The sequence below is a fragment of the Salmo salar genome, chromosome ssa05, assembly GCF_905237065.1.
Source record: "Salmo salar chromosome ssa05, Ssal_v3.1, whole genome shotgun sequence".
In the NCBI taxonomy this organism is placed as follows: domain Eukaryota; kingdom Metazoa; phylum Chordata; class Actinopteri; order Salmoniformes; family Salmonidae; genus Salmo; species Salmo salar.
In genome coordinates this window covers 8,996,091-9,023,454 of record NC_059446.1, presented here as the reverse complement: position 1 = coordinate 9,023,454, position 27,364 = coordinate 8,996,091, and the positions used below count along the sequence as shown (strand labels likewise).

General features: G+C 44.5%; 1 protein-coding gene across 6 annotated transcripts in view; it reads right to left on the bottom strand.

Annotated features, from left to right (window-relative positions):
- Nucleotides 1-27,364, bottom strand: part of LOC106604187 (glycine receptor subunit alphaZ1) — a 111,391-nt gene that overhangs the window by 62,550 nt on the left and 21,477 nt on the right. Inside the window, exons 2-5 of one of the 6 annotated variants that reach the window (XM_045717859.1) lie at nucleotides 24,948-24,971; nucleotides 24,110-24,234; nucleotides 7,756-7,782; nucleotides 7,150-7,188 (exon numbers count right to left, since the gene is read on the bottom strand). In XM_045717859.1, the coding sequence (XP_045573815.1) occupies nucleotides 7,150-7,188; nucleotides 7,756-7,782; nucleotides 24,110-24,234; nucleotides 24,948-24,971 (215 nt within the window). The remainder of the gene's footprint in view (nucleotides 1-7,149; nucleotides 7,189-7,755; nucleotides 7,783-24,109; nucleotides 24,235-24,947; nucleotides 24,972-27,364) is intronic. The other 5 variants (XM_045717862.1, XM_045717860.1, XM_045717864.1 and 2 more) reach the window with 5 other exon arrangements.

Here is a 27,364-nt window from a genome sequence, read left to right as displayed (position 1 = left end):
ACTGTGCAACATGAGAAATGGTTGTTCCATCTTACAAACATTCTCCCACCACGCAAATACATTCTCCCACCATGCATCACATTCACCGCTTTAACATCGTGCACTTACAAGGAGAAACTTTTCTGAGCTGGCTGGCATTCAGGAGGAGGCTTTTAGGAGAAATGGAATGGCATGATAGGACATCCCTGACAGGTTCCATGCGCGGGGGGGGTTGCTCTCAATGTCTCATTATTTAGATGAAATGTATTTGAATTCAGTGGGCAGCTAGTTAGTTGGATGGAGGCCCTGAAGCTGCATATAGTGGGCAGCTAGCTGGATGGATGGAGGCCCTGAAGCTGCATATAGTAGACAGCTAGCTAGCTAGATGGAGGCCCTGAAGCTGCATATAGTAGACAGCTAGCTAGCTAGATGGAGGCCATGAAGCTGCATATAGTGGGCAGCTAGCTAGCTAGATGGAGGCCCTGAAGCTGCATATCAGTGGGCAGCTAGCTAGCTGGATGGAGGCCCTGAAGCTGCATATAGTGGGCAGCTAGCTAGCTGGATGGAGGCCATGAAGCTGCATATCAGTGGGCAGCTAGCTAGCTGGATGGAGGCCCTGAAGCTGCATATAGTGGGCAGATAGCTAGGTAGATGGAGGCCCTGAAGCTGCATATAGTGGGCAGCTAGCTAGCTGGATGGAGGCCCTGAAGATGCATATAGTGGGCAGCTAGCTAGCTGGATGGAGGCCCTGAAGCTGCATATAGTGGGCAGCTAGCTAGCTGGATGGAGGCCATGAAGCTGCATATCAGTGGGCAGCTAGCTAGCTAGATGGAGGCCCTGAAGCTGCATATAGTGGGCAGCTAGCTAGCTGGATGGAGGCCCTGAAGATGCATATAAAATTGCACCCTATTCCAATAGAACACAACTTTTGACGAGAGCTCTATGCGGACCCTGGTCAAAAGCAGTACACTATACAGGGAATAGGAAGCCATTTGGGAGTCCCCCTGAAAGCTCTTGATGGCTAGCACTGATGGCCAGTACAGATAAGAGCCTAGATACTCAGAGTTTGCTATGTCACATGCCTATAAGTAATGACAGGTGACTAAATTACCAGAGCCTTTTCCTGGGCCCTGGGTTAGCTGGGCCAGATGGGAGGACATGACAGGCTTGGAGCAGTGTGACTCCAGAAGGACATTAATCAATAGCCAGGCCGTGGCTCGGGATACCGAACGCAGAACAGTTGACTAGGGTATTATTCCAGTGGATTACAGTGAGAGCCAGAGAGAGAGAGCGAGAGAGAGAGCGAGAGAGAGAGAGCCAGAGAGAGAGAGAGGGCTTCATCCCAAATGGCACCCTATTCCATATATAGTGCACTACTTTCACCAGGGCCCATAGGGCTCTGGTCAAAGTAGTGCACTATATAGGGAATAGGGTGCCATTTGAGACATAGCCCAAGAGCGAGGTGTACTGCATGGAGCTGGTACGGAGTGTGACGGAAGGCATAAAATGGATCAGTCAATGATTTTAGCAGACGTCGTGACGTTCGCTCTTTGCTTAGTGTTTTAATCATCTTGAGAGTGAAAACAAGAGCGTCAGGGAGGTTAGGGGTACCATGATACTGAGCACCGCTGTATCAGTCATCGGCTGAAGCAATCAACTGAGTACGGGCAAGCACTCTGTTGAGAGGGCAAATCAAATGAAGCTGTGGTCATTTCAGTTGATATTGGACTAGTGGACTGGTGATATTGAACTGGTTCTAATGGTTTTTAATACCCGTGATGTCACATACTAACCAGACAGGGACCAGTGCACTCTATGCCATAGTATCAATCTGCTTTAGTTGAATATTTCCAACAATTTTGACATCAAACAGCAGTAATTAACTGTGGGCTATACCTACCAGACCAGGGTTCAAATACTATTTCAAATATCTCAATTACTTTTACATACATATTCAGATATATTTTATTGTAATATTTTAATGTATTTTGGAAACACACTGGGAAAATATTTGAAAGTACTCAAATACACTAACTCAAATACACGCCCATGCATTTAACCCGGGTATATGAAAATAGTATTTGAAATAAGTATTTGAAAATACTCTCAAATACAATTTGGTAGACTATTTGGTTTTTACAAATAAGCATTCAAATACTCAAATAAAAGTACTTGCTTGGGCTGTGTATTTGAAAATACTCAAATAAACCGAAAAAAGTGTTTGAAAATACCAGATACTTCAATACACGTTTCATTAACTACATCAAATAACATGTGAATCAGTCTTGTATAAATCTTACTTAAATATACTGGCCACAAACTGCCATTAAGTGGTCCCAATATTTTTACTTCATTTTGTAATTCCATGTGTTTAACCTAATAGGCATCATCTATCAGAGTATCTGTCTACTAATAGGATCTACAATTGACGTGAATGTTTGTGCTGAACGAGATCTCCTCTCCTTTCCCTCCAGCCTCTCACGCCTTCTAAACTGATCATGTGATGTGATATGATGAAACAGGGCATTCTAAACTGACCATGTGACATGATGAAACAGGGTATTCTAAACTGATCATGTGATGTGATATGATGAAACAGGGCATTCTAAACTGACCATGTGATATGGTGAAACAGGGTATTCTAAACTGATCATGTGATGTGATATGATGAAACAGGGCATTCTAAACTGACCATGTGACATGATGAAACAGGGTATTCTAAACTGATCATGTGATGTGATATGATGAAACAGGGCATTCTAAACTGACCATGTGATATGATGAAACAGGGTATTCTAAACTGACCATGTGATGTGATGAAACAGGGCATTCTAAACTGATCATGTGATATGGTGAAACAGGGCATTCTAAACTGATCATGTGATGTGATATGGTGAAACAGGGCATTCTAAACCAATCATGTGATGTGATATGGTGAAACAGGTCATTCTAAACTGACCATGTGATGTGATATGGTGAAACAGGGCATTCTAAACTGATCATGTGATGTGATATGGTGAAACAGGGCATTCTAAACTGACCATGTGATATGATGAAACAGGGCATTCTAAACTGACCATGTGATGTGATGAAACAGGGCATTCTAAACTGATCATGTGATGTGATATGGTGAAACAGGGCATTCTAAACTGACCATGTGATGTGATGAAACAGGGCATTCTAAACTGATCATGTGATATGGTGAAACAGGGCATTCTAAACTGATCATGTGATATGATGAAACAAGGCATTCTAAACTGACCATGTGATGTGATGAAACAGGGCATTCTAAACTGACCATATGATATGGTGAAACAGGGCATTCTAAACTGATCATGTGATGTGATATGGTGAAACAGGGCATTCTAAACTGATCATGTGATGTGATATGGTGAAACAGGGCATTCTAAACCAATCATGTGATGTGATATGTTGAAACAGGGCATTCTAAACTGACCATGTGATGTGATATGGTGAAACAGGGCATTCTAAACTGATCATGTGATGTGATATGGTGAAACAGGGCATTCTAAACTGACCATGTGATATGGTGAAACAGGGCATTCTAAACTGATCATGTGATGTGATATGGTGAAACAGGGCATTCTAAACTGATCATGTGATGTGATATGGTGAAACAGGGCATTCTAAACCAATCATGTGATGTGATATGTTGAAACAGGGCATTCTAAACTGACCATGTGATGTGATATGGTGAAACAGGGCATTCTAAACTGATCATGTGATGTGATATGGTGAAACAGGGCATTCTAAACTGACCATGTGATGTGATGAAACAGGGCATTCTAAACTGACCATGTGATGTGATATGTTGAAACAGGGCATTCTAAACTGACCATGTGATGTGATGAAACAGGGCATTCTAAAATGACCATGTGATGTGATATGATGAAACAGGGCATTCTAAACTGATCATGTGATGTGATATGGTGAAACAGGGCATTCTAAACTGATCATGTGATGTGATATGGTGAAACAGGGCATTCTAAACTGACCATGTGATGTGATATGGTGAAACAGGGCATTCTAAACTGACCATGTGATGTGATGAAACAGGGCATTCTAAACTGATCATGTGATGTGATATGGTGAAACAGGGCATTCTAAACTGATCATGTGATGTGATGAAACAGGGCATTCTAAACTGATCATGTGATGTGATATGGTGAAACAGGGCATTCTAAACTGATCATGTGATGTGATGAAACAGGGCATTCTAAACTGATCATGTGATGTGATGAAACAGGGCATTCTAAACCAATCATGTGATGTGATGTGGTGAAACAGGGCATTCTAAACTGACCATGTGATGTGATATGGTGAAACAGGGTATTCTAAACTGATCATGTGATATGGTGAAACAGGGCATTCTAAACTGATCATGTGATATGGTGAAACAGGGCATTCTAAACTGATCATGTGATATGGTGAAACAGGGCAGCTCAGCTTGATTCAATAAATTACAAGTAAGGTGATTGCACTTTGTTTAGGCTCAGTAAACACTAGAGCAGGTTTGGTTTTAACTTATATAAAAAAGCTTGTCGGTCGCTATCGTGACGAGAAAATATGGTTCAAGTTTGTACACAGTATTTCAAATCCATATCGATACTGAACATAAATACTGTATAAACGCAACATGTAAAGTGTTGATGCCATGTTTCATGAGGTGATATAAAGATCACATACATTTCCAAGCTTATTTCTCTTAAATTTTGTTCACAAATTGGATAACACCCCTGTCAGTGAGAGTTTCTCTTTAGCCAAGATAATCCATCCACCTCAAAAGGTTCTACAGCTGCACCATCGAGAGCATCCTGACTGGTTTCATCACTGCCTGGTATGGCAACTGCTCGGCCTCCGACTGCAAGGCACTACAGAGGGTAGTGCGTATGGCCCAGTACATCACTGGGGCTAAGCTGACTGCCTTCCAGGACCTCTACACCAGGCGGTGTCAGATGAAGGCCCTAAAAATTGTCAAAGACCCCAAGTCATAGACTGTTTTCTCTACTAACGCATGGCAAGCGGTACCGGAGCGGCAATGTAACCGATGTGAAATGGCTAGTTAGTTAGCGGCGGTGCGCGCTAATAGCGTTTCAATCGGTGACGTCACTCGCTCTGAGACCTGAAGTAGTTGTTCCCCTTGCTCTGCAAGGGCCGTGGCTTTTGTGGCGCGATGGGTAACGATGCTTCGTGGGTGTCAGTTGTTGATGTGTGCAGAGGGTCCCTGGTTCAAGCCCAGGTTGGGGTGAGGAGAGGGACGGAAGCTATACTGTTACACAAAGTCTATGACCAAAAGGCTTCTCAACAGTTTTTACCCCCAAGCCATAAGACTCCTGAACAGGTAATCAAATGGCTACCGGGACTATTTGCGTTGTGTGCCCCCCCAAACCCTCTTTTTACGCTGCTGCTACTCTCTGTTTATCATATATGCATAGTCACTTTAACTATACATTCATGTACATACTACCTCAATTAGCCCGACCAACCGGTGCCCCCGCACATTGGCTACCCGGGCTATCTGCATTGTGTCCCACCACCCGCCAACCCCTCTTTTACGCTACTGCTACTCTCTGTTCATCATATATGCATAGTTACTTTAACCATATCTACTGTACATGTACATACTACCTCAATCAGCCTGACTAACCGGTGCCTGTATATAGCCTCGCTACTGTTATTTTTCACCGTTTCTTTACTGTTGTTTTTATTTCTTTACTTACCTATTGTTCACCTAATACCTTTTTAACTTAGAAATATAATTTATTTAAATTGACTGATTTCCTTATATATATGAACTGTAACTAAGTAAAATTGATGAAATTGTAGCATGTTGCATTTATATTTCTGTTCAGTATAGTTATGGATAAAATCCTGTTTTCTTGGTTGTTGTATATGGAGTCAATCCCTAGTAATGAATTGAATTGGGAGACATCAATAGGAGTATACACACTCTATTAAATCCACAGCTAGCTATGGATAAACACATTGTTTCCTTGGTTGGTGTGTATAGCAGGAGAAGAGAGTAGATCAGTTGAACTGAATGGCTGAAATCTGGAGCAAGTCATTCTCTGTGTTAAGCAGCTTTAAATCCTGGACTATCTGTTGACTATAGTAGAATCACACACACACACACACACACACACACACACACACACACACACACACACACACACACACACACACACACACATTTTGTTGATCAAAGTCATTCTGCTTCCAGTAATGCTGTCCATATTGCATATTTAAAAGAATGAATAACAGATTCAGCCTTTTACAATTTCCCATATTCATACAATCATCTCACTTAGCAAGTTGCACAAACAAATAGGATTATGTTTAAAAACAGAAGATTTTAAATACAGTTGATGTTGTTAAATTTATAGAGGGATTAATTTCAATTTAAAACAAATAAATGAATGCATTCCATGATTGTTGCTTTTCAACCTCAGCAAGAATCTCTGTAATTAATTCTAATGACAATACAGACACAATGTTTCAGCAAAAAAAAGGCAGACAGGTTACTAATAATTCCTGTCATGTATAGCAGTCCTGTTAGGAGGAAAACAGGTCAAGTAGCCATTGAGGTCTTTTAGGCTGTAAATGAATGGAATGATCTGTAGCACCAGCTATCCCTTAATTGTAATCATCACAATAGGATCATATCTCCACATCAGAATATAATACACATGTATCATAAAACTTTAACAGCAAAGCTTACCGTCCGGGAAAAAGCTTGGTTTTTTTTAACCGAGAACTAACATTTTCCTGTGCATGATTCAAATTTGTATTCACACTTTACTGTGCAGAACAACAATTAGTAAAAAGGCAGAAGTGACCACGTCAACATAAATTGCAAACATAAAGGCTTGAAATATTGGACTAATGTTTTGAGCTAATTTCTTAATTGCCAGCTGTTCGACAATAATCTCTTAGGAAAAAAAATCTGAAGACAAACTATCAGCAGACTGATACAGCTCACAGCATTATGCATTAACAGTAAATACGTGTATCCCCTTTAACACATTAAATGTGCTTGGTTTTCTTCTTTTTTGTTCTTTTTTTTCTTGCTTTAAAAGTGAAGATTGCCTGAGTGGCGTTGAGAGAGAGTGACTTGCATACTTTATTCCGTGATGAATAAAAATAAAGTACCTTTCTTGTGAGAAGCTTCTGTTTTGGGGCCTTGTGGGTCTAATAAAAAAAAAAAAAAAGATAATGATTAAAACACAACATATTCTAACAGCAAGTACTCACATTGTTTTTCTCAATGCGGAAAACAACAATAAAAACACATCTAGTATCACAACTTGCCAACACTTCAGAACTTATACAGGTAAGTGTGCGGCAGGGAAAGGAAGGAAAAATTGTGGTGGCCAAAATTACTGAAGGCAATAGCAGGAAGGAGGGATGCACAAGTTTGTGTTGGAGAACGTCATAGCGGGCGGGCAGGAGAGGAGGCGATGCAGAGATGAGAGGAGGGGTAGAGGAGGGTTGCAAGGCATAGTTCTTCACGGTGGGCAGAAGGTGAGGTTAGCAAAATGCACTAAGATGAAAAACATCAGACAAGGGAAAGATGCATAGACTACATGTTAAACTGGCTTCGCTTAGATCTGCTTGCATCATTTGGCTTTAAATGCTTAAATGCTTACATTTTCTTATCAAGCAACTACTAAGTGTTTCAAACACATTTTCTAATAAATGGGATATAAAAATCTTATTTTTTTAGATTTTATTAATCTAAAAAAATTATATTTTTACCTCTTCCACTCGGGGGGACCCCTGCAACTGAGCAGCAAAATTGGTGCAACACAAGAGAACAGGAACAGGAAGTGTACTTAGTGGACGAAGTGATATAAAACACAAAAGCTCACACACAGAAGTGAGCAATTCATTGTTTTACAGTACCTGGGCCTTTTCCAGTTATTCCGGAAATTACCTTTTTTATAAATTGCCATGACTGAAGTTGGCCATGCATCATTTCAAACCTGGTTGGCTTTTCACCAATCCAGCACAACAAACCAGCTTATTACAATCAAGATAGAAGAATTAGTCCCCATATTGCACATATTTGGTAAGCGTATAAAATAAATAAGGCATGCAAAAGATAACACCAAATACCTGATTTAATATTTCAACCTGTTCAATCTCACCTTTTACATCCAAAGGCTGTTAATGATAAGGTACTGTACATAACAAATACATTAACACAAACATACATTTCAATAATTATTTCAGAAGATCTTAATCAGTTCAACAGAAAGTTTGCTCCTTCCCAGATGACATTTGCTGCTCATTTGACATACTGCCGTTTCATTCCTAATTCCTCTCTCCTGTCGACACAGAGGAATTATTATTCAAAGGTAAATAGTAAATGTATTTTCTCAACAAAGATTGTGTGTTGATACGTTTTCTCTTTGTGCTCCGGAGGCACATTGAATTTGTAAACCAGGCGGCATGCAACCTGCCTACTTTCCTATACCTGTCAAGTGTCATTGATGAGAGATGGCGACTACACAGAGCTGAAGTCTTTGTGGGGATATTTTAATCCATCAACGTCAGGAGAAAAGGAAATCGTTCTTTAAGATAGATGGACAGTATTCTGCATGACCATGAACTGTTGTAGACAGGTGATTCAAACTCTATAATCTGGCTGGATCCAGTGAGGATTATTTTTCTTCCTCTTGTTTTTACACTTTGCACGCAAGGCAATCCCTATTGTGTCAATCTAAGCCTGAGCTTATCCTCTGTGCCAAGGATCTAGTTGAGATCTGAAAACCTGATCCAAACATTAAACCACCTCTTGTTTTCTTTCTTCCATGCTTGCAATCTCATTATGGCTAATTACTAGCAGAGTGTAAAATCTATTCTCCATGCGTTACAGAGAGGTACAGGCTTTGTTCAACATTCAAAAATAGTGAATAATCAGCTATAAGAAAGCACATTCGAGTTTTAGAATGAATCCATCTGGGCCTGGTAGCATCTCACTCACGCACTGTTTCACAAAAGGACAAATCTCGAAAGGCGACAGTTAAATACGTCTAGCATGGAAAATAAAAACATTTGCTTGGGGTCTTGAATTATCCTGTCAGAGTAAACAATTATATGGCAACTTTAATGTCACACTCAAGTGTGATCACCGTTTTCGCACTTCCCAGTATCAGAAATGAAATGACCCAAATGACAGGAAGTGACAGTAGCCTTCATGACACCATCTCCTCTTCTCCTCACAGTAGTATTAGAGAAGCTTCAGTGACCGGACAGAAAGATGCAGCATCCGATTAAACGATTCAACCATTCTCACATTCATTCAATTAAAAAGTGTTAATGTTTGACATCATGCTGAATAACAATGTCAAGGGCAAACTCCCAACAATAGGAGTTTAATATTATCTTTGATATTATTTGATATTATCTCATTAAAATTAATAGAATAAAGCTACTGTTTATTTCTTTTGAAAGGTCTTTCTCATTTGTTTACATGTACAGTAGACTCATACTAAGAACAGATTTTTACAAAGTACTACAGTAGTGGATGGTTGGATACTACAACTATCTGTCCTGTCCTGTCTTATCCTGTCCTATCCTGTCCTATCTTGTGCTATCCTGTCCTATCTTGTTCTATCCTGTCCTATCATGTCCTGTCCTATCCTATCATGTCCTATCCTGTCCTATCTTGTTCTATCCGGTCCTATCCTGTCCTATCCTGTCCTGTCCTGTCCTATCCTGTCCTATCTTGTTCTATCCTGTCTTATCCTGTCCTGTCCTATCCTGTCCTATTCTGTCCTGTCCTATCTGGTTCTATCCTGTCCTATCCTGTCCTATTCTCTCCTGTCCTATCTTGTGCTATCCTGTCCTATCCTGTCCTGTCCTGTCCTATCCTGTCCTATCTTGTTCTATCCTGTCTTATCCTGTCCTGTCCTATCCTGTCCTATTCTGTCCTGTCCTATCTGGTTCTATCCTGTCCTATCCTGTCCTATCTTGTGCTATCCTGTCCTATCTTGTTCTATCCTGTCCTGTCCTATCTTGTTCTATCCTGTCCTATCATGTCCTGTCCTATCCCATGATGTCCTATCCTGTCCTATCTTGTTCTATCCTGTCCTATCATGTCCTGTCCTATCCTGTCCTATCTTGTTCTATCCTGTCCTATCCTGTCCTGTCCTATCCTGTCCTATTCTGTCCTGTCCTATCTGGTTCTATCCTGTCCAATCCTGTCCTATCTTGTTCTATCCCATCCTGTCCTATCTTGTTCTATCCTGTTCTATCCTGTCCTATCCTGTCCTATCCTGTCCTATTCTGTCCTGTCCTATCTTGTTATATCCTGTCCTATCCTGTCTTATCCTGTCCTGTCCTATCTTGTTCATTCCTATCCTGTCCTATCTTGTTCTATCCTGTCCTATTCTGTCCTATTCTATCTTGTTCTATCCTATCCTGTCCTATCCTGTCCTATCTTGTTCTATCCTGTCCTGTCCCATCCTGTCCTATTCTGTCCTGTCCTATCTTGTTATATCCTGTCCTATCCTGTCCTATCCTGTCCTGTCCTATCTTGTTCAATCCTATCCTGTCCTATCTTGTTCTATCCTGTCCTATTCTGTCCTGTCCTATCTTGTTCTATCCTATCCTGTCCTATCTTGTTCTATCCTATCCTGTCCTATCCTGTCCTATCCTGTCATGTCCTATCCTGTCCTATCTTGTTCTACCCTGTCCTATCTTTTTCTATCCTGTCCTATCCTGTCCTGCTGTACTATCCTATCCTATCCTGTCCTATCTTGTTCAATCCTATCCTGTCCTATCTTGTTCTATCCTGTCCTATTCTATGCTGTCCTATTCTGTCCTATCTTGTTCTATCCTGTCCTGTCCCATCCTGTCCTGTCCTATTCTGTCCTGTCCTATCTTGTTAAATCCTGTCCTATCCTGTCCTATCTTGTTCAACCCTATCCTGTCCTATCTTGTTCTATCCTGTCCTATTCTGTCCTATTCTGTCCTATTCTGTCCTGTCCTATCTTGTTCTATCCTATCCTGTCCAATCCTGTCCTATCTTGTTCTATCATGTCCTGTCCCATCCTGTCCTATCCTGTCCTATCCTGTCCTGTCCTGTCCTATCTTGTTCTATCCTATCCTGTCCTATCTTGTTCTATCCTGTCCTGTCCTATCTTGTTCTATCCTATCCTGTCCTATCCTGTCCTATTCTCTCCTGTCCTATCTTGTGCTATCCTGTCCTATCCTGTCCTGTCCTGTCCTATCCTGTCCTATCTTGTTCTATCCTGTCTTATCCTGTCCTGTCCTATCCTGTCCTATTCTGTCCTGTCCTATCTGGTTCCATCCTGTCCTATCCTGTCCTATTCTCTCCTGTCCTATCTTGTGCTATCCTGTCCTATCTTGTTCTATCCTGTCCTGTCCTATCTTGTTCTATCCTGTCCTATCATGTCCTGTCCTATCCCATGATGTCCTATCCTGTCCTATCTTGTTCTATCCTGTCCTATCCTGTCCTGTCCTATCCTGTCCTATCTTGTTCTATCCTGTCCTATCCTGTCCTGTCCTATCCTGTCCTATTCTGTCCTGTCCTATCTGGTTCTATCCTGTCCAATCCTGTCCTATCTTGTTCTATCCCATCCTGTCCTATCTTGTTCTATCCTGTTCTATCCTGTCCTATCCTGTCCTATCCTGTCCTATCCTGTCCTATTCTGTCCTGTCCTATCTTGTTATATCCTGTCCTATCCTGTCTTATCCTGTCCTGTCCTATCTTGTTCATTCCTATCCTGTCCTATCTTGTTCTATCCTGTCCTATTCTGTCCTATTCTATCTTGTTCTATCCTATCCTGTCCTATCCTGTCCTATCTTGTTCTATCCTGTCCTGTCCCATCCTGTCCTATTCTGTCCTGTCCTATCTTGTTATATCCTGTCCTATCCTGTCCTATCCTGTCCTGTCCTATCTTGTTCAATCCTATCCTGTCCTATCTTGTTCTATCCTGTCCTATTCTGTCCTGTCCTATCTTGTTCTATCCTATCCTGTCCTATCTTGTTCTATCCTATCCTGTCCTATCCTGTCCTATCCTGTCATGTCCTATCCTGTCCTATCTTGTTACACCCTGTCCTATCCTGTCCTATCTTTTTCTATCCTGTCCTATCCTGTCCTGCTGTACTATCCTATCCTATCCTGTCCTATCTTGTTCAATCCTATCCTGTCCTATCTTGTTCTATCCTGTCCTATTCTATCCTGTCCTATTCTGTCCTATCTTGTTCTATCCTGTCCTGTCCCATCCTGTCGAGTCCTATTCTGTCCTGTCCTATCTTGTTAAATCCTGTCCTATCCTGTCCTATCTTGTTCAACCCTATCCTGTCCTATCTTGTTCTATCCTGTCCTATTCTGTCCTATTCTGTCCTATTCTGTCCTGTCCTATCTTGTTCTATCCTATCCTGTCCAATCCTGTCCTATCTTGTTCTATCATGTCCTGTCCCATCCTGTCCTATCCTGTCCTGTCCTATCTTGTTCTATCCTATCCTGTCCTATCTTGTTCTATCCTGTCCTATCTTGTTATATTCTATCCTGTCCTGTCCTGTCCTATCCTGTCATGTCCTATCCTGTCCTATCCTATCTTTTTCTATCCTGTCCTATCCTGTCCTGCTGTACTATCCTATCATATCCTGTCATATCCTGTCCTGTTATGTCCTGTCCTATCATGTCCTAGGCTGCTGTCCTATCCTGTCCTATCCTGTTCTGCTATCCTATCTTGTCCTATCCTGTCCTGCTGTCCTATCCTGTCCTGCCATATCCTGTTCTATCCTGTCATATCCTGTCACATCCTGTCCTATACTGTCCTATCATGTCCTGTCCTATCCTGCCCTGCTGTCCTATCCTGTACTGCTGTCCTATCCTGTCCTATCATGTCCTGTCCTGTCCTATCCTGTGTATGCTGTCCTATCCTGTCCTGTCTTATCCTGTCCTATCCTGCTGTCATATCCTGTCCTGCTGTCCTATCCTGTCCTGCTGTCCTATCCTGTCCTGCTCTCCTATCCTGTTCTGCTGTCCTATCCTGTCCTATCATGTCCTGTCCTATCCTGTGTATGCTGTCCTATCCTGTCCTGTCCTATCATATCCTGTGTATGCTGTCCTATCCAGTCCTGTTCTGTCCTATCCTGTCCTGCTGTCCTATCCTGTCTTGCTGTCCTATCCTGTCCTGTCTTATCCTATCCTGTGTATGCTGTCCTATCCAGTCCTGTCCTATCCTGTCCTATCCTGCTGTCATATCCTGTCCTGTCCTATCCTGTCCTGTCCTATCCTGTCCTGCTGTCATATCCTGTCCTTTCCTGTCCTGATGTCCTATCCTGTCCTGCTGTCCTATCCTGTTCTGCTGTCCTATCCTGTCCTGCTGTCCTATCCTGTTCTGCTGTCCTATCCTGTCCTATACTATCATGTCCTGTCTTATCCTGTCATATCCTGCTGTCCTGTCCTATCCTATCTTGTCCTATCCTATCATGTCCTGGCTTATCCTGTCATATCCTGCTGTCCTGTCCTATCCTATCTTGTCCTATCCTATCATGTCCTGTCTTATCCTGTCCTATCTTGTCCTGTCCTATCTTGTCCTGTCCTATCCTGTCATATCCTGCTGTCCTGTCCTATCCTGTCCTGTCCTATCCTGTCATATCCTGCTGTCCTGTCCTATCTTGTCCTGTCCTATCCTGTCATATCCTGCTGTCCTGTCCTATCTTGTCCTGTCCTATCTTGTCCTATCTAATATTGTCCTGTCCTATCTTGTCATATCCTGCTGTCCTGTCCTATCTTGTCCTGTCCTATCCTGTCATATCCTGCTGTCCTGTCCTATCTTGTCCTGTCCTATCTTGTCCTGTCCTATCTTGTCCTGTTTTATCCTGTCCTATCTTGTCCTATCCTGTCATATCCTGCTGTCCTGTCCTATCTTGTCCTGTCCTATCTTGTCCTGTCCTATCTTGTCCTGTCTTATCCTGTCCTATCTTGTCCTGTCTTATTCTGTCCTATCTTGTCCTGTCCTGCCCTCTAACAGTGGACTGACTGCTACATTATCCATTCAATTTTCTGCTGTGTCCTTACAATTCTGCCTCTCCTTAGACTTTGAAACATGATCAATACTTTTGTCATAACTCAAGGGAGAGTCACCCCTGCAATGATATTCAACTTCTACTCCCAGGGCAATATAGCAGTTCAGTCCAAATGTTTAGATCCTAGAGAATCCATTACCAAGGCAAGCATCCGGAGTAACTCCTTTGACTATTCTCGGGACCGAAAATGTCTTTCTCATTCACCAAACATAGTGAATTAACTCAAATAATTCAATTGACATAGATTGTTTTAAGAAGAAGGCAGACTAAAGTTTCAATGTCAGTACGTAATGCAGTTACTGGCTGGTGTGTGTGTTATATCTGGGAATATAACTCTGGTTGAGGATTGTTCTTTAATGAACCCACACAGTACAATAAAGAACCCTTGTCCATTCCTTTTAATGTTCCTGACGTAGTCAGCAGATCAGTCCGGGTGGTTCCCTGTTGCCATGTGTATATGAACGCAGCAGCATCTGAACACAGCCCCCTCTCTCATTAGGGTATTCCATTAATCCTATTAGCTACCCATTAAACAAGTGCTGATAACACCAAATGAACGTCACGCTCCACCAGTTAATAATATTTCATCTCCCCAGTCAGGTAGGTTGAAACAAAAAGAGAAGGAGAAGAAGAAGAGGTAGAACAGAGAGAGAGAGAGGGAGAGAGAGAGCGAGAGAGAGAGCGAGAGAGAGAGAGAGAGAGAGAGAGAGCGAGAGAGAGAGCGAGAGAGACTCGGTGCGTAGGGAAAAATAAGCCAGAAGCCAGAAACAGTAAATACACAGGAGCAAGGACTGTATATTTACAGATGTTTACTTGTCTCGCAAAACTAATTCAGAAGCAAAGTGACACAGCTAGTTGATTGTGAAAGCGTTTGGTTACACTGATCATCACTGTGATGTGACATGGCAGCCTTTAAAAAGGAAGCTGCTTGGGAGAAAGAGAGAGCAGAGAGGACTAAGTGACTGACTGTCTGACTGACTGGCTGACTGGCTGACTGTCTGAATGGACTGTCTGACTGACTGACTGGCTGACTGACTGACTAACTGTCTGAATGGACTGACGTACTGACTGGCTGTCTGAATGGACTGTCTGACTGACTGACTGGCTGACTGACTGACTGGCTAACTGACTGACTCTCTGACTGTCTGACTGACTGACTGGCTGACTGTCTGAATGGAATGTCTGACTGACTGGCTGACTGACTGACTGGCTGTCTGAATGGACTGTCTGACTGACTGGCTGACTGTCTGACTGTCTGAATGGACTGTCTGACTGACTGGCTGACTGTCTGACTGTCTGAATGGACTGTCTGACTGTCTGACTGACTGACTGGCTGACTGTCTGAATGGACTGTCTGACTGACTGGCTGACTGTCTGACAGGCTGACTGTCTGAATGGACTGACTGACTGACTGGCTGACTGGCTGTCTGACTATCTGACTGGCTGGCTGACTGGCTGTCTGGCTGACTGGCTGACTGACTGTCTGATTGGCTGACTGGCTGTCTGACTGTCTGACTGGCTGGCTGACTGGCTGTCTGGCTGACTGCCTGACTGACTGTCTGATTGGCTGACTAAATGACTGTCTGATTAACTGACTGACTGGCTGTCTGAATGGACTGACTGACTGACTGTCTGAATGGACTGACTGATTGACTGACTGACTGACTGACTGATTGACTGACTGGCTGTCTGACTGGCTGTCTGACTGTCTGACTGAGGCATCAGAAGCAGCAGCAGGGTGGGGTGATGACTGACTGACTGTCTGACTGACAGACTGACTGGCTGTCTGACAGAAAGAGCAGTAACAACCCAGGGTGGGGTGATGACTGACTGACTGACAGACTGACAGTCTGACTGGCTGTCTGACAGAAAGAGCAGTAACAACCCAGGGTGGGGTGATGACTGACTGACTGACTGACTGACAGATTGACAGTCTGACTGGCTGTCTGACAGAAAGAGCAGTAACAACCCAGGGTGGGGTGATGACTGACTGACTGACAGACTGACAGTCTGACTGGCTGTCTGACAGAAAGAGCAGTAACAACCCAGGGTGGGGTGATGACTGCTACACTGACTGACAGACTGACTGGCTGTCTGACAGAAAGAGCAGTAACAACCCAGGGTGGGGTGATGACTGACTGACTGACTGACTGACAGATTGACAGTCTGACTGGCTGTCTGACAGAAAGAGCAGTAACAACCCAGGGTGGGGTGATGACTGACTGACTGACTGACTGACTGACTGTCTGACTGGCTGTCTGACAGAAAGAGCAGTAACAACCCAGGGTGGGGTGATGACTGACTGACTGACAGACTGTCAGGATGGGGTGATGGGAGATGGGGTGGTGATGTGTATTTTGGTGGAATCTGCACAGCGTCATGGTTCTCGGCCAAGCTACTCCTCACTGTGACTGATGAGGAGGGACAAGGTTGAAGAGGAGACTGGAGTCACAGCTGTACAGCCCACCACTGTTCATCACTGCTAGACAGGCAGTGGGGCCTCACCCTACCTACAGCTCTATGCTTGTGTCACAAATGGCCCCCTATTCCCTATATAGTGCACTACTTTAGACAAGGGGAGAGGTGGTGTTCTGGGGGGTGGGAAGGGGAGAGTAGGTGTGTGTGTGGGGGGAGAGTAGGTGTGTTGGGGGTGGGAAGGGGAGAGTAGGTGTGTTGGGGCGGTGGGAAGGGGAGAGTAGGTTGTTGGGGGTTGGGAAGGGGAGAGTAGGTGTGTTGGGGGGTGGGAAGGGGAGAGTAGGTGTGTTGGGGGGTTGGGAAGGGGAGAGTAGATGTGTTGGGGGGGTTGGGAAGGGGAGAGTAGGTGTGTTGGGGGGTGGGAAGGGGAGAGTAGGTGTGTTGGGGGGTGGGAAGGGGAGAGTAGATGTGTTGGGGGGGTTGGGAAGGGGAGAGTAGGTGTGTTGGGGGGTGGGAAGGGGAGAGTAGGTGTGTTGGGGGGTGGGAAGGGAGAGTAGGTGTGTTGGGGGGTTGGGAAGGGGAGAGTAGGTGTGTTGGGGGGGTGGGAAGGGGAGAGTAGGTGTGTTGGGGGGGTTGGGAAGGGGAGAGTAGGTGTGTTGGGGGGGTGGGAAGGGGAGAGTAGGTGTGAAGGGGGGTGGGAAGGGGAGAGTAGGTGTGTTGGGGGGTGGGAAGGGGAGAGTAGGTGTGTTGGGGGGTTGGGAAGGGGAGAGTAGGTGTGTTGGGGGGGTTGGGAAGGGGAGAGTAGGTGTGTTGGGGGGGTTGGGAAGGGGAGAGTAGGTGTGTTGGGGGGGTGGGAAGGGGAGAGTAGGTGTGTTGGGGGGTGGGAAGGGAGAGTAGGTGTGTTGGGGGGGTGGGAAGGGGAGAGTAGGTGTGTTGGGGGGAAGGGGAGAGTAGGTGTGTTGGGGGGGTGGGAAGGGGAGAGTAGGTGTGTTGAGGGGGTGGGAAGGGGAGAGTAGGTGTGTTGGGGGGGGAAGGGGAGAGTAGGTGTGTTGGGGGGGTGGGAAGGGGAGAGTAGGTGTGTTGGGGGGGTGTTGGGAAGGGGAGAGTAGGTGTGTGGTGGGGCGTTGAGAAGGGGAGAGTAGGTGTGTTGGGGGGGTGGGGGTGTTGGGGGGGTGGGAAGGGGAGAGTAGGTGTGTTGGGGGGTGGGAAGGGGAGAGTAGGTGTGTTGGGGGGTTGGAGTGTTGGGGGGTGGGAAGGGGAGAGTAGGTGTGTTGGGGGGGTGGGAAGGGGAGAGTAGGTGTGTTGGGGGGGTTGGGAAGGGGAGAGTAGGTGTGTTGGGGGGGTGGGAAGGGGAGAGTAGGTGTTTTGGGGGGGTGGGAAGGGGAGAGTAGGTGTGTTGGGGGGTGGGAAGGGAGAGTAGGTGTGTTGGGGGGTGGGAAGGGGAGAGTAGGTGTGTTGGGGGGGTGGGAAGGGGAGAGTAGGTGTGTGGGGGGGGTGGGAAGGGGAGAGTACGTGTGTTGGGGGGGTTGGGAAGGGGAGAGTAGGTGTGTGGTGGGGGGTGGGAAGGGGAGAGTAGGTGTGTTGGGGGGGTGGGAAGGGGAGAGTAGGTGTGTTGGGGGGTGGGAAGGGGAGAGTAGGTGTGTTGGGGGGTGGGAAGGGGAGAGTAGGTGTGTTGGGGGGGTTGGGAAGGGAGAGTAGGTGTGTTGGGGGGTGGGAAGGGGAGAGTAGGTGTGTTGGGGGGTTGGGAAGGGGAGAGTAGGTGTGTTGGGGGGTAGGAAGGGGAGAGTAGGTGTGTTGGGGGGGTGGGAAGGGGAGAGTAGGTGTGTTGGGGGGTGGGAAGGGGAGAGTAGGTGTGTTGGGGGGGTGGGAAGGGGAGAGTAGGTGTGTTGGGGGGGTGGGAAGGGGAGAGTAGGTGTGTTGGGGGGGTGGGAAGGGAGAGTAGGTGTGTTGGGGGGGGAAGGGGAGAGTAGGTGTGTTGGGGGGGTGGGAAGGGGAGAGTAGGTGTGTTGGGGGGTTGGGAAGGGGAGAGTAGGTGTGTTGGGGGGTGGGAAGGGGAGAGTAGGTGTGTTGGGGGGTGGGAAGGGGAGAGTAGGTGTGTTGGGGGGTGAAGGGGAGAGTAGGTGTGTTGGGGGGTGGGAAGGGGAGAGTAGGTGTGTTGAGGGGTGGGGAAGGGGAGAGTAGGTGTGTTGGGGGGGTGGGAAGGGGAGAGTAGGTGTGTTGGGGGGTGGGGTGTTGGGGGGTGGGAAGGGGAGAGTAGGTGTGTTGGGGGGTGGGAAGGGGAGAGTAGGTGTGTTGGGGGGGGTGGGAAGGGGAGAGTAGGTGTGTTGGGGGGTGGGAAGGGGAGAGTAGGTGTGTTGGGGGGTGGGAAGGGAGAGTAGGTGTGTTGGGGGGGTGGGAAGGGGAGAGTAGGTGTGTTGGGGGGGTGGGTGTGTTGGGGGGTGGGAAGGGGAGAGTAGGTGTGTTGGGGGGGTGGGAAGGGGAGAGTAGGTGTGTTGGGGGGTGGGAAGGGGAGAGTAGGTGTGTTGGGGGGTGGGAAGGGAGAGTAGGTGTGTTGGGGTGGGGGGGTGTTGGGAAGGGGAGAGTAGGTGTGTTGGGGGGGTTGGGAAGGGAGAGTAGGTGTGTTGGGGGGGTTGGGAAGGGGAGAGTAGGTGTGTTGGGGGGTGGGAAGGGGAGAGTAGGTGTGTGGGGGTGGTGGGAAGGGGAGAGTAGGTGTGTTGGGGGGGTGGGAAGGGAAGAGTAGGTGTGTTGGGGGGTGGGAAGGGGAGAGTAGGTGTGTTGGGGGGTTGGGAAGGGGAGAGTAGGTGTGTTGGGGGGAAGGGGAGAGGTGGTGTGTGGGGTGGTGGGAAGGGGAGAGTAGGTGTGTGGGGGTGGTGGGAAGGGGAGAGTAGGTGTGTTGGGGGGTGGGAAGGGGAGAGTAGGTGTGTTGGGGGGTGGGAAGGGAGAGTAGGTGTGTTGGGGGGTGGGAAGGGGAGAGTAGGTGTGTTGGGGGGGTGGGAAGGGGAGAGTAGGTGTGTTGGGGGGTTGGAAAGGGGAGAGTAGGTGTGTGGGGGCGTTGAGATGGGAAGAGTAGGTGTGTGGGGGGGTGGGAAGGGGAGAGTAGGTGTGTTGGGGGGGGTTGGGAAGGGGAGAGTAGGTGTGTTTGGGGGGTGGGAAGGGGAGAGTAGGTGTGTTGGGGGGTGGGAAGGGAGAGTAGGGCTGTGGGGGGGCGTTGGGAAGGGGAGAGTAGGTGTGTTGGGGGGGTTGGGAAGGGAGAGTAGGTGTGTTGGGGGGTGGGAAGGGGAGAGTAGGGCTGTGGGGGGCGTTGGGAAGGGGAGAGTAGGTGTGTTGGGGGGGTGGGAAGGGAGAGTAGGTGTGTGGGAAGGGGAGAGTAGGTGTGTTGGGGGGTGGGAAGGGGAGAGTAGGTGTGTTGGGGGGGTGGGAAGGGGAGAGTAGGTGTGTTGGGGGGGTGGGAAGGGGAGAGTAGGGCTGTGGGGGGGTTGGGAAGGGGAGAGTAGGTGTGTTGGGGGGGTTGGGAAGGGGAGAGTAGGTGTGTTGGGGGGGTGTTGGGAAGGAGAGAGTAGGTGTGTGGGGGGGTGTTGGGAAGGGGAGAGTAGGTGTGTTGGGGGGTGGGAAGGGGAGAGTAGGTGTGTGGGGGGGTGGGAAGGGAGAGTAGGTGTGTTGGGGGGTGGGAAGGGGAGAGTAGGTGTGTTGGGGGGGTGTTGGGAAGGGGAGAGTAGGTGTGTTGGGGGGTTGGGAAGGGGAGAGTAGGTGTGTTGGGGGGTTGGGAAGGGAGAGTAGGTGTGTTGGGGGGGGTTGGGAAGGAGAGAGTAGGTGTGTTGGGGGGGTGTTGGGAAGGGGAGAGTAGGTGTGTTGGGGGGTGGGAAGGGGAGAGTAGGTGTGTTGGGGGGTGGGAAGGGAGAGTAGGTGTGTTGGGGGGTGGGAAGGGGAGAGTAGGTGTGTTGGGGGGGTGTTGGGAAGGGGAGAGTAGGTGTGTTGGGGGGGTTGGGAAGGGGAGAGTAGGTGTGTGGGGGGGTTGGGAAGGGGAGAGTAGGTGTGTTGGGGGGGTTGGGAAGGGGAGAGTAGGTGTGTGGGGGGTTGGGAAGGGAGAGTAGGTGTGTTGGGGGGTTGGGAAGGGAGAGTAGGTGTGTGGGGGGGTGGGAAGGGGAGAGTAGGTGTGTTGGGGGGGTGGGAAGGGGAGAGTAGGTGTGTGGGGGGTGGGAAGGGGAGAGTAGGTGTGTGGGGGGTTGGGAAGGGGAGAGTAGGTGTGTTGGGGGGTTGGGAAGGGGAGAGTAGGTGTGTTGGGGGGTGGGAAGGGGAGAGTAGGTGTGTGGGGGGTTGGGAAGGGGAGAGTAGGTGTGTTGGGGGGGTTGGGAAGGGGAGAGTAGGGTGTGGGGGGGTTTGGGAAGGGGAGAGTAGGTGTGTGGGGGGGGTGGGAAGGGGAGAGTTGGTGTGTGGGGGGGTGGGAAGGGGAGAGTAGGGTGTGGGGGGGCGTTGGGAAGACTACCTTAACCTTCTTAGCCGTTGTTGGAGATTGAACGTTAAAGTGTAATGAATTAAATATAAAAAAGAAACTCGTACCATACATGGGAGGTCCCAAATGTGTCTGAAGGATATTTCCTATTTTTCATTCCAATAGAGATCCTGCTAAATCAATTAGAAGGCTTCCCCACAGTGAGTCCCAGTCATGATCAGCATAATTTCCTCTCATGCCAGCACATTCAGCAGCACATTCAGCTTCAGGCAATTCTCTGCTCTTTCTCTCCCTGTTGTTCACTCTTGCTGTGCCACCACATCAGCAGAGGTGGTGGTAGATTGAGGAGGTGTGCTCTGTTGTTAGACCTACAGAGAATGCCTTCTAACCTTCTGTTCTAAAGAAAGCCTTCTAACGTTCTAACGTTCTAATGTTCTAAAGAATGGCTTCTAACGTTTTAACATTCTAATGTTCTAAAGAATGGCTTCTAACTTTCTAACATTCTAATGTTCTAATGTTCTAAAGAATGGCTTCTAACGTTCTAACATTCTAATGTTCTAAACAATGCCTTCTAACTTTCTAACATTCTAATGTTCTAAACAATGCCTTCTAACGTTCTAACATTCTAATGTTCTAAACAATGCCTTCTAACTTTCTAACATTCTAATGTTCTAAACAATGCCTTCTAACGTTCTAACATTCTAATGTTCTAAACAATGCCTTCTAACGTCCTAATGTTATAAAGAATGCCTTCTAACATTCTAATGTTCTAAAGAATGCCTTTTGACGTTCTAACATTCTAATGTTCTAAAGAATGTCTTCTAACGTTCAACATTCTAATGTTCTAAAGAATACCTTCTAACGTTCTAATGTTCTAATGTTCTAAAGAATGCCTTCTAACGTTCTAACATTCGAATGTTCTAAAGAATGCCTTCTAACGTTCTAATGTTCTAATGTTCTAAAGAATGCCTTCTAACGTTCTATCATTCTAATGTTCTAAAAAAGGCCTTCTAACATTGTAATGTTCTAATGTTCTAATTAAATACCTTCTAACGTTCTAACATTCTAATGTTCTAAAGAATGCCTCTGCAGTTCTACAATTCTATAAACAATATTTTTGCCATTCTAATTCTAGAAAGAACATAGCAGTTCAAACTTTCCATTGTGTTTACTGAATATCTTATAAACAACCCCCCATCATTCTCGGAGCTCTGACTGAAGATGTTTCTTAGTCTTTGAACAGACATTCATTATTAAGAAATGACCTGCCAGCCTGTTTATTTCATGAATGGGATTCATGTGTTTGGCTGGCAGGATGGGAGAAGGACTGCTTGAATGAGTGAGTCTACCACTCACACTACAATACAGCGTTGACCTGACAGCCCTGACTAACCTCTGAATCTATCTCACATTGTTCCATCCCATGACAATAGGCCTTTCGCCACACACTAGTCATATGATTAACATTATATATTACATAAAGTCATGTATTTTTCCTTAATATGCAAAGACATTTTACATTAGAATACTGTTAGCTTTCATTGGAGTTTTTAGCGAATATCTGACCATATTTACACTCACCAGCATGAAAACTGCTATTGTGCTTCTTGTATTAAAGCACTTGATAAGCCCACTGAGGCTGAGCTGATCCTGTAGTGAGCACTTTCTCTGGGCTGTGTACTATAACTGTGATGTAGTAGGTTTAGCTGAAAGCAGAACTCTACAGGTCAGACAAGCCAGTGCATCCTATAATCCGTCACAACGTCATCAATGTTAGCATTATGAATGGAGACGTCGGCTCATAAAATAACATTCAATACATTCATACAAAGCCTCTGTACATAAAACAGTTTATACAGCAAAGCAAAACGTTTTTGTTTTTTTGTTGCAGTGAACATCGTGAGCATAGTGAAGAGACGTTATGTAGTCTAACTATATGAGTAGATGTGGTTTTGCAACTCTAGCAGGCTGAATAATTCATGCTTAGTCACAGCAAACACTCCTGGATTCAGTACTGCATATACTGAGATATCATACTCATGGAAATCACATGTAATATACCTGTAAAAGGCACAGCAATTCATGAGCCAAAACATCATGTTACATGTTTAACATGGACACAGAGTAGTAGTCCCATTGTAGTTAGTTAACATGAAATATTTGCAGAGTATCAAAGCATGTATCTTCGATAGATAATCAGAATCAAATTCTTTCAATTGTCTTCAGAACCCATGCTCATCTCAGTGTATGGTATGGAAACGGGTTGTTTGTGGGAGGTGTTTCTCATGCAGAACATTGGATTCATATTTTTGTCTTATTATTATGTTATTCATTCCGTTATTGTGATGGGAATATTTACAAAAAATATGTATATATATATATATGTTTTGTATACCATAAAGTATGTAAATTATACCACCTCAGATAAGGATGTACTGAAAATAATTGTAGTAATAATACTAGAGCAAAAAATATTGTAAAATAGAGGAACTCTATTTTGGGAATTTTGGGATTGATACATTGATACATTTGGAGGGTTGCCACAAAGGTGCTATACCACTGAACATCATAGCTCGGACTGAGTCATCATAACGTAGCTGTATTGCTGACCGTAGTTCAATAAGGAAACCTCTGACATGTGTCTTTATGGGTGTGTCCATATAGGAAAATGCCACTTTTAACGTTACAGAAACATGTTTAGCAACACACTACCTACAGTATACCACCAAACAGACATTCAGGACATTGAGACGGTTGTGACGTTTTTACAGGAATGTAGCCAGCCTTCCACAATAAAATAATAACATGACTCCATTTCATTGTAGCCACATCCTGTAAATATTTGGGAACATCGTAACAGCCTAATTCAATATTTTAAGGTTTAAAAGTGTTAAGTGTTTAAGGTGTAAAAAGTGTTAAAAAGTGTTATGTTTAATGTGTGAAAATGACCTCACTCGGATAATGTATTCAAAGAACCAACTCATTTAAATCAGAATTATTTACTAAAGCCCAAATCAATAGTAAAATAAAGATATCTCATATATTGATATTATATAGATTCCATAGTTTAACTACACTGTCCTCTCTTTACGATCCTGACTGGAATATGTTTTTTCTGGTTGTGCTTGGCTACATTCCTGTTTTATCCCACTGTGTCTTGGTGACTACTCCTACCTTTAAAATTAGGTCTGATTCTTGCATCATAACCCGAAACTTTGCCCATGAGTTTGTCCAAGAACTCAGAGGGAGGCATTGGGGAGGCAGCTTTTCGAGCCGCGGCTTCTTTAGAGGCTGCCAAGCTAGAGACAGAAGAGAGAAAAGAAAAGGAGGGAGAGAGAGAGATAGAAAGAGAGAGAGAGAAAGAGAGAGAGAGAGATAGGTGTACAACTGAGATTTGAATGGTGAGTTGTTGTCATACATAGCAGCATTCTGAGAGTAATCCAATCCAACAAGGATTTTCTGTTGAGGGACGCTACCATTACTGATTCCCTTCACTTGTCCATTTGCTATATACTGTGAATCAATATGAAGTCAACTACTTTACTTGCCTTCCAAATAAATATATAGCAGTTTTGATTAGCTCCATGTAATGTAGGAACTTTGAGGGGACATTTTAGGAAGTATCCACTTCATGAGTTATATGCTCCGGGGATAATCAATAATATTGATTATCCATTAAGTTGTTGTTATTCGACTTCTTTACATCGTAGCCTACAACACAGAACAGTATGTTTATTGGCTATGTTCTACATATCTCATCTACATTCATTCTTCTTTACATCGTAGCCTACAACACAGAACAGTATGTTTATTGGCTATGTTCTACATATCTCATCTACATTCATTTTTGTATTTCCTTTTTTAAATCCATCAACAAAATAGTATTAACATTCCATACACAGAATAAAAGCAAGGTTTACATAACTACAAATATCTGTAACCTCACAATCCATTTCCTGTGATGACAGGATAATAACATAATCAACGTTTTTTGAAAATACCAAAAACATACCAACTTATAGCTCCAAAAAGAAAGCTGAAAATAGAAAATAGGTTAATTACTTCCCAATTATTTGGTGCAGGGATGATTTGCATATCCAGAATGAACCTCTTATGGATAATTAGGATGACAGATGATGACCAGGGAGGCTTTCCCTTTAATGTTTCATGCATGCAGTGTTCTGAAACTGAGATGAAATAGATGAGATGAAATAGATGAGATGAGGAGAAAGAAAATAACAAACGTGTTACAGTAACCACCGCCGCAAAATAGAACTGACATCACATGTGATAATAACACCAACGACAAGCCTTTATTTTATATACAACTGTGATCATTAACCCAACAACAAAGAGCAAATTTTGTCATGTCAGCTCAAAAGTTATTCCAACACATATTCACCAACTGCCCCCATCAGTAGACTAATAAACATATTAACCAACTGCCCCCATCAGTAGACTAATAAACATATTAACCAACTGACCCCATCAGTAGACTAACATATTAACCAACTGTCCCCATCAGTAGACTAATAAACATATTAACCAACTGACCCCATCAGTAGACTAATAAACATATTAACCAACTGACCCCATCAGTAGACTAACATATTAACCAACTGACCCCATCAGTAGACTAACAAACATATTAACCAACTGTCCCCATCAGTAGACTAATAAACATATTAACCAACTGACCCCATCAGTAGACTAATAAACATATTAACCAACTGCCCCCATCAGTAGACTAATAAACATATTAACCAACTGACCCCATCAGTAGACTAACATATTAACCAACTGTCCCCATCAGCAGACTAATAAACATATTAACCAACTGCCCCCATCAGTAGACTAATAAACATATTAACCAACTGACCCCATCAGTAGACTAACATATTAACCAACTGACCCCATCAGTAGACTAACAAACATATTAACCAACTGTCCCCATCAGTAGACTAAGAAACATATTAACCAACTGTCCCCATCAGTAGACTAACATATTAACCAACTGACCCCATCAGTAGACTAACATATTAACCAACTGCCCCCATCAGTAGACTATAATATTAACCAACTGACCCCATCAGTAAACTAATAAACATATTAACCAACTGTCCCCATCAGTAGACTAATAAACATATTAACCAACTGTCCCCATCAGTAGACTAACATATTAACCAACTGACCCCATCAGTAGACTAATAAACATATTAACCAACTGTCCCCATCAGTAGACTAACATATTAACCAACTGTCCCCATCAGTAGACTAATAAACATATTAACCAACTGTCCCCATCAGTAGACTAATAAACATATTAACCAACTGACCCCATCAGTAGACTAATAAACATATTAACCAACTGTCCCCATCAGTAGACTAATAAACATATTAACCAACTGTCCCCATCAGTAGACTAACATATTAACCAACTGACCCCATCAGTAGACTAAAATATTAACCAACTGTCCCCATCAGTAGACTAACATATTAACCAACTGTCCCCATCAGTAGACTAATAAACATATTAACCAACTGCCCCCATCAGTAGACTAACATATTAACCAACTGCCCCATCAGTAGACTAACATATTAACCAACTGCCCCATCAGTAGACTAACATATTAACCAACTGACCCCATCAGTAGACTAACATATTAACCAACTGACCCCATCAGTAGACTAATAAACATATTAACCAACTGACCCCATCAGTAGACTAACATATTAACCAACTGCCCCCATCAGTAGACTAACATATTAACCAACTGTCCCCATCAGTAGACTAATAAACATATTAACCAACTGTCCCCATCAGTAGACTAATAAACATATTAACCAACTGCCCCCATCAGTAGACTAACATATTAACCAACTGCCCCCATCAGTAGACTAATAAACATATTAACCAACTGACCCCATCAGTAGACTAATAAACATATTAACCAACTGACCCCATCAGTAGACTAACATATTAACCAACTGACCCCATCAGTAGACTAACATATTAACCAACTGCCCCCATCAGTAGACTAATAAACATATTAACCAACTGACCCCATCAGTAGACTAACATATTAACCAACTGCCCCCATCAGTAGACTAATAAACATATTAACCAACTGACCCCATCAGTAGACTAATAAACATATTAACCAACTGACCCCATCAGTAGACTAATAAACATATTAACCAACTGTCCCCATCAGTAGACTAATAAACATATTAACCAACTGTCCCCATCAGTAGACTAATAAACATATTAACCAACTGACCCCATCAGTAGACTAATAAACATATTAACCAACTGACCCCATCAGTAGACTAATAAACATATTAACCAACTGTCCCCATCAGTAGACTAATAAACATATTAACCAACTGTCCCCATCAGTAGACTAATAAACATATTAACCAACTGAC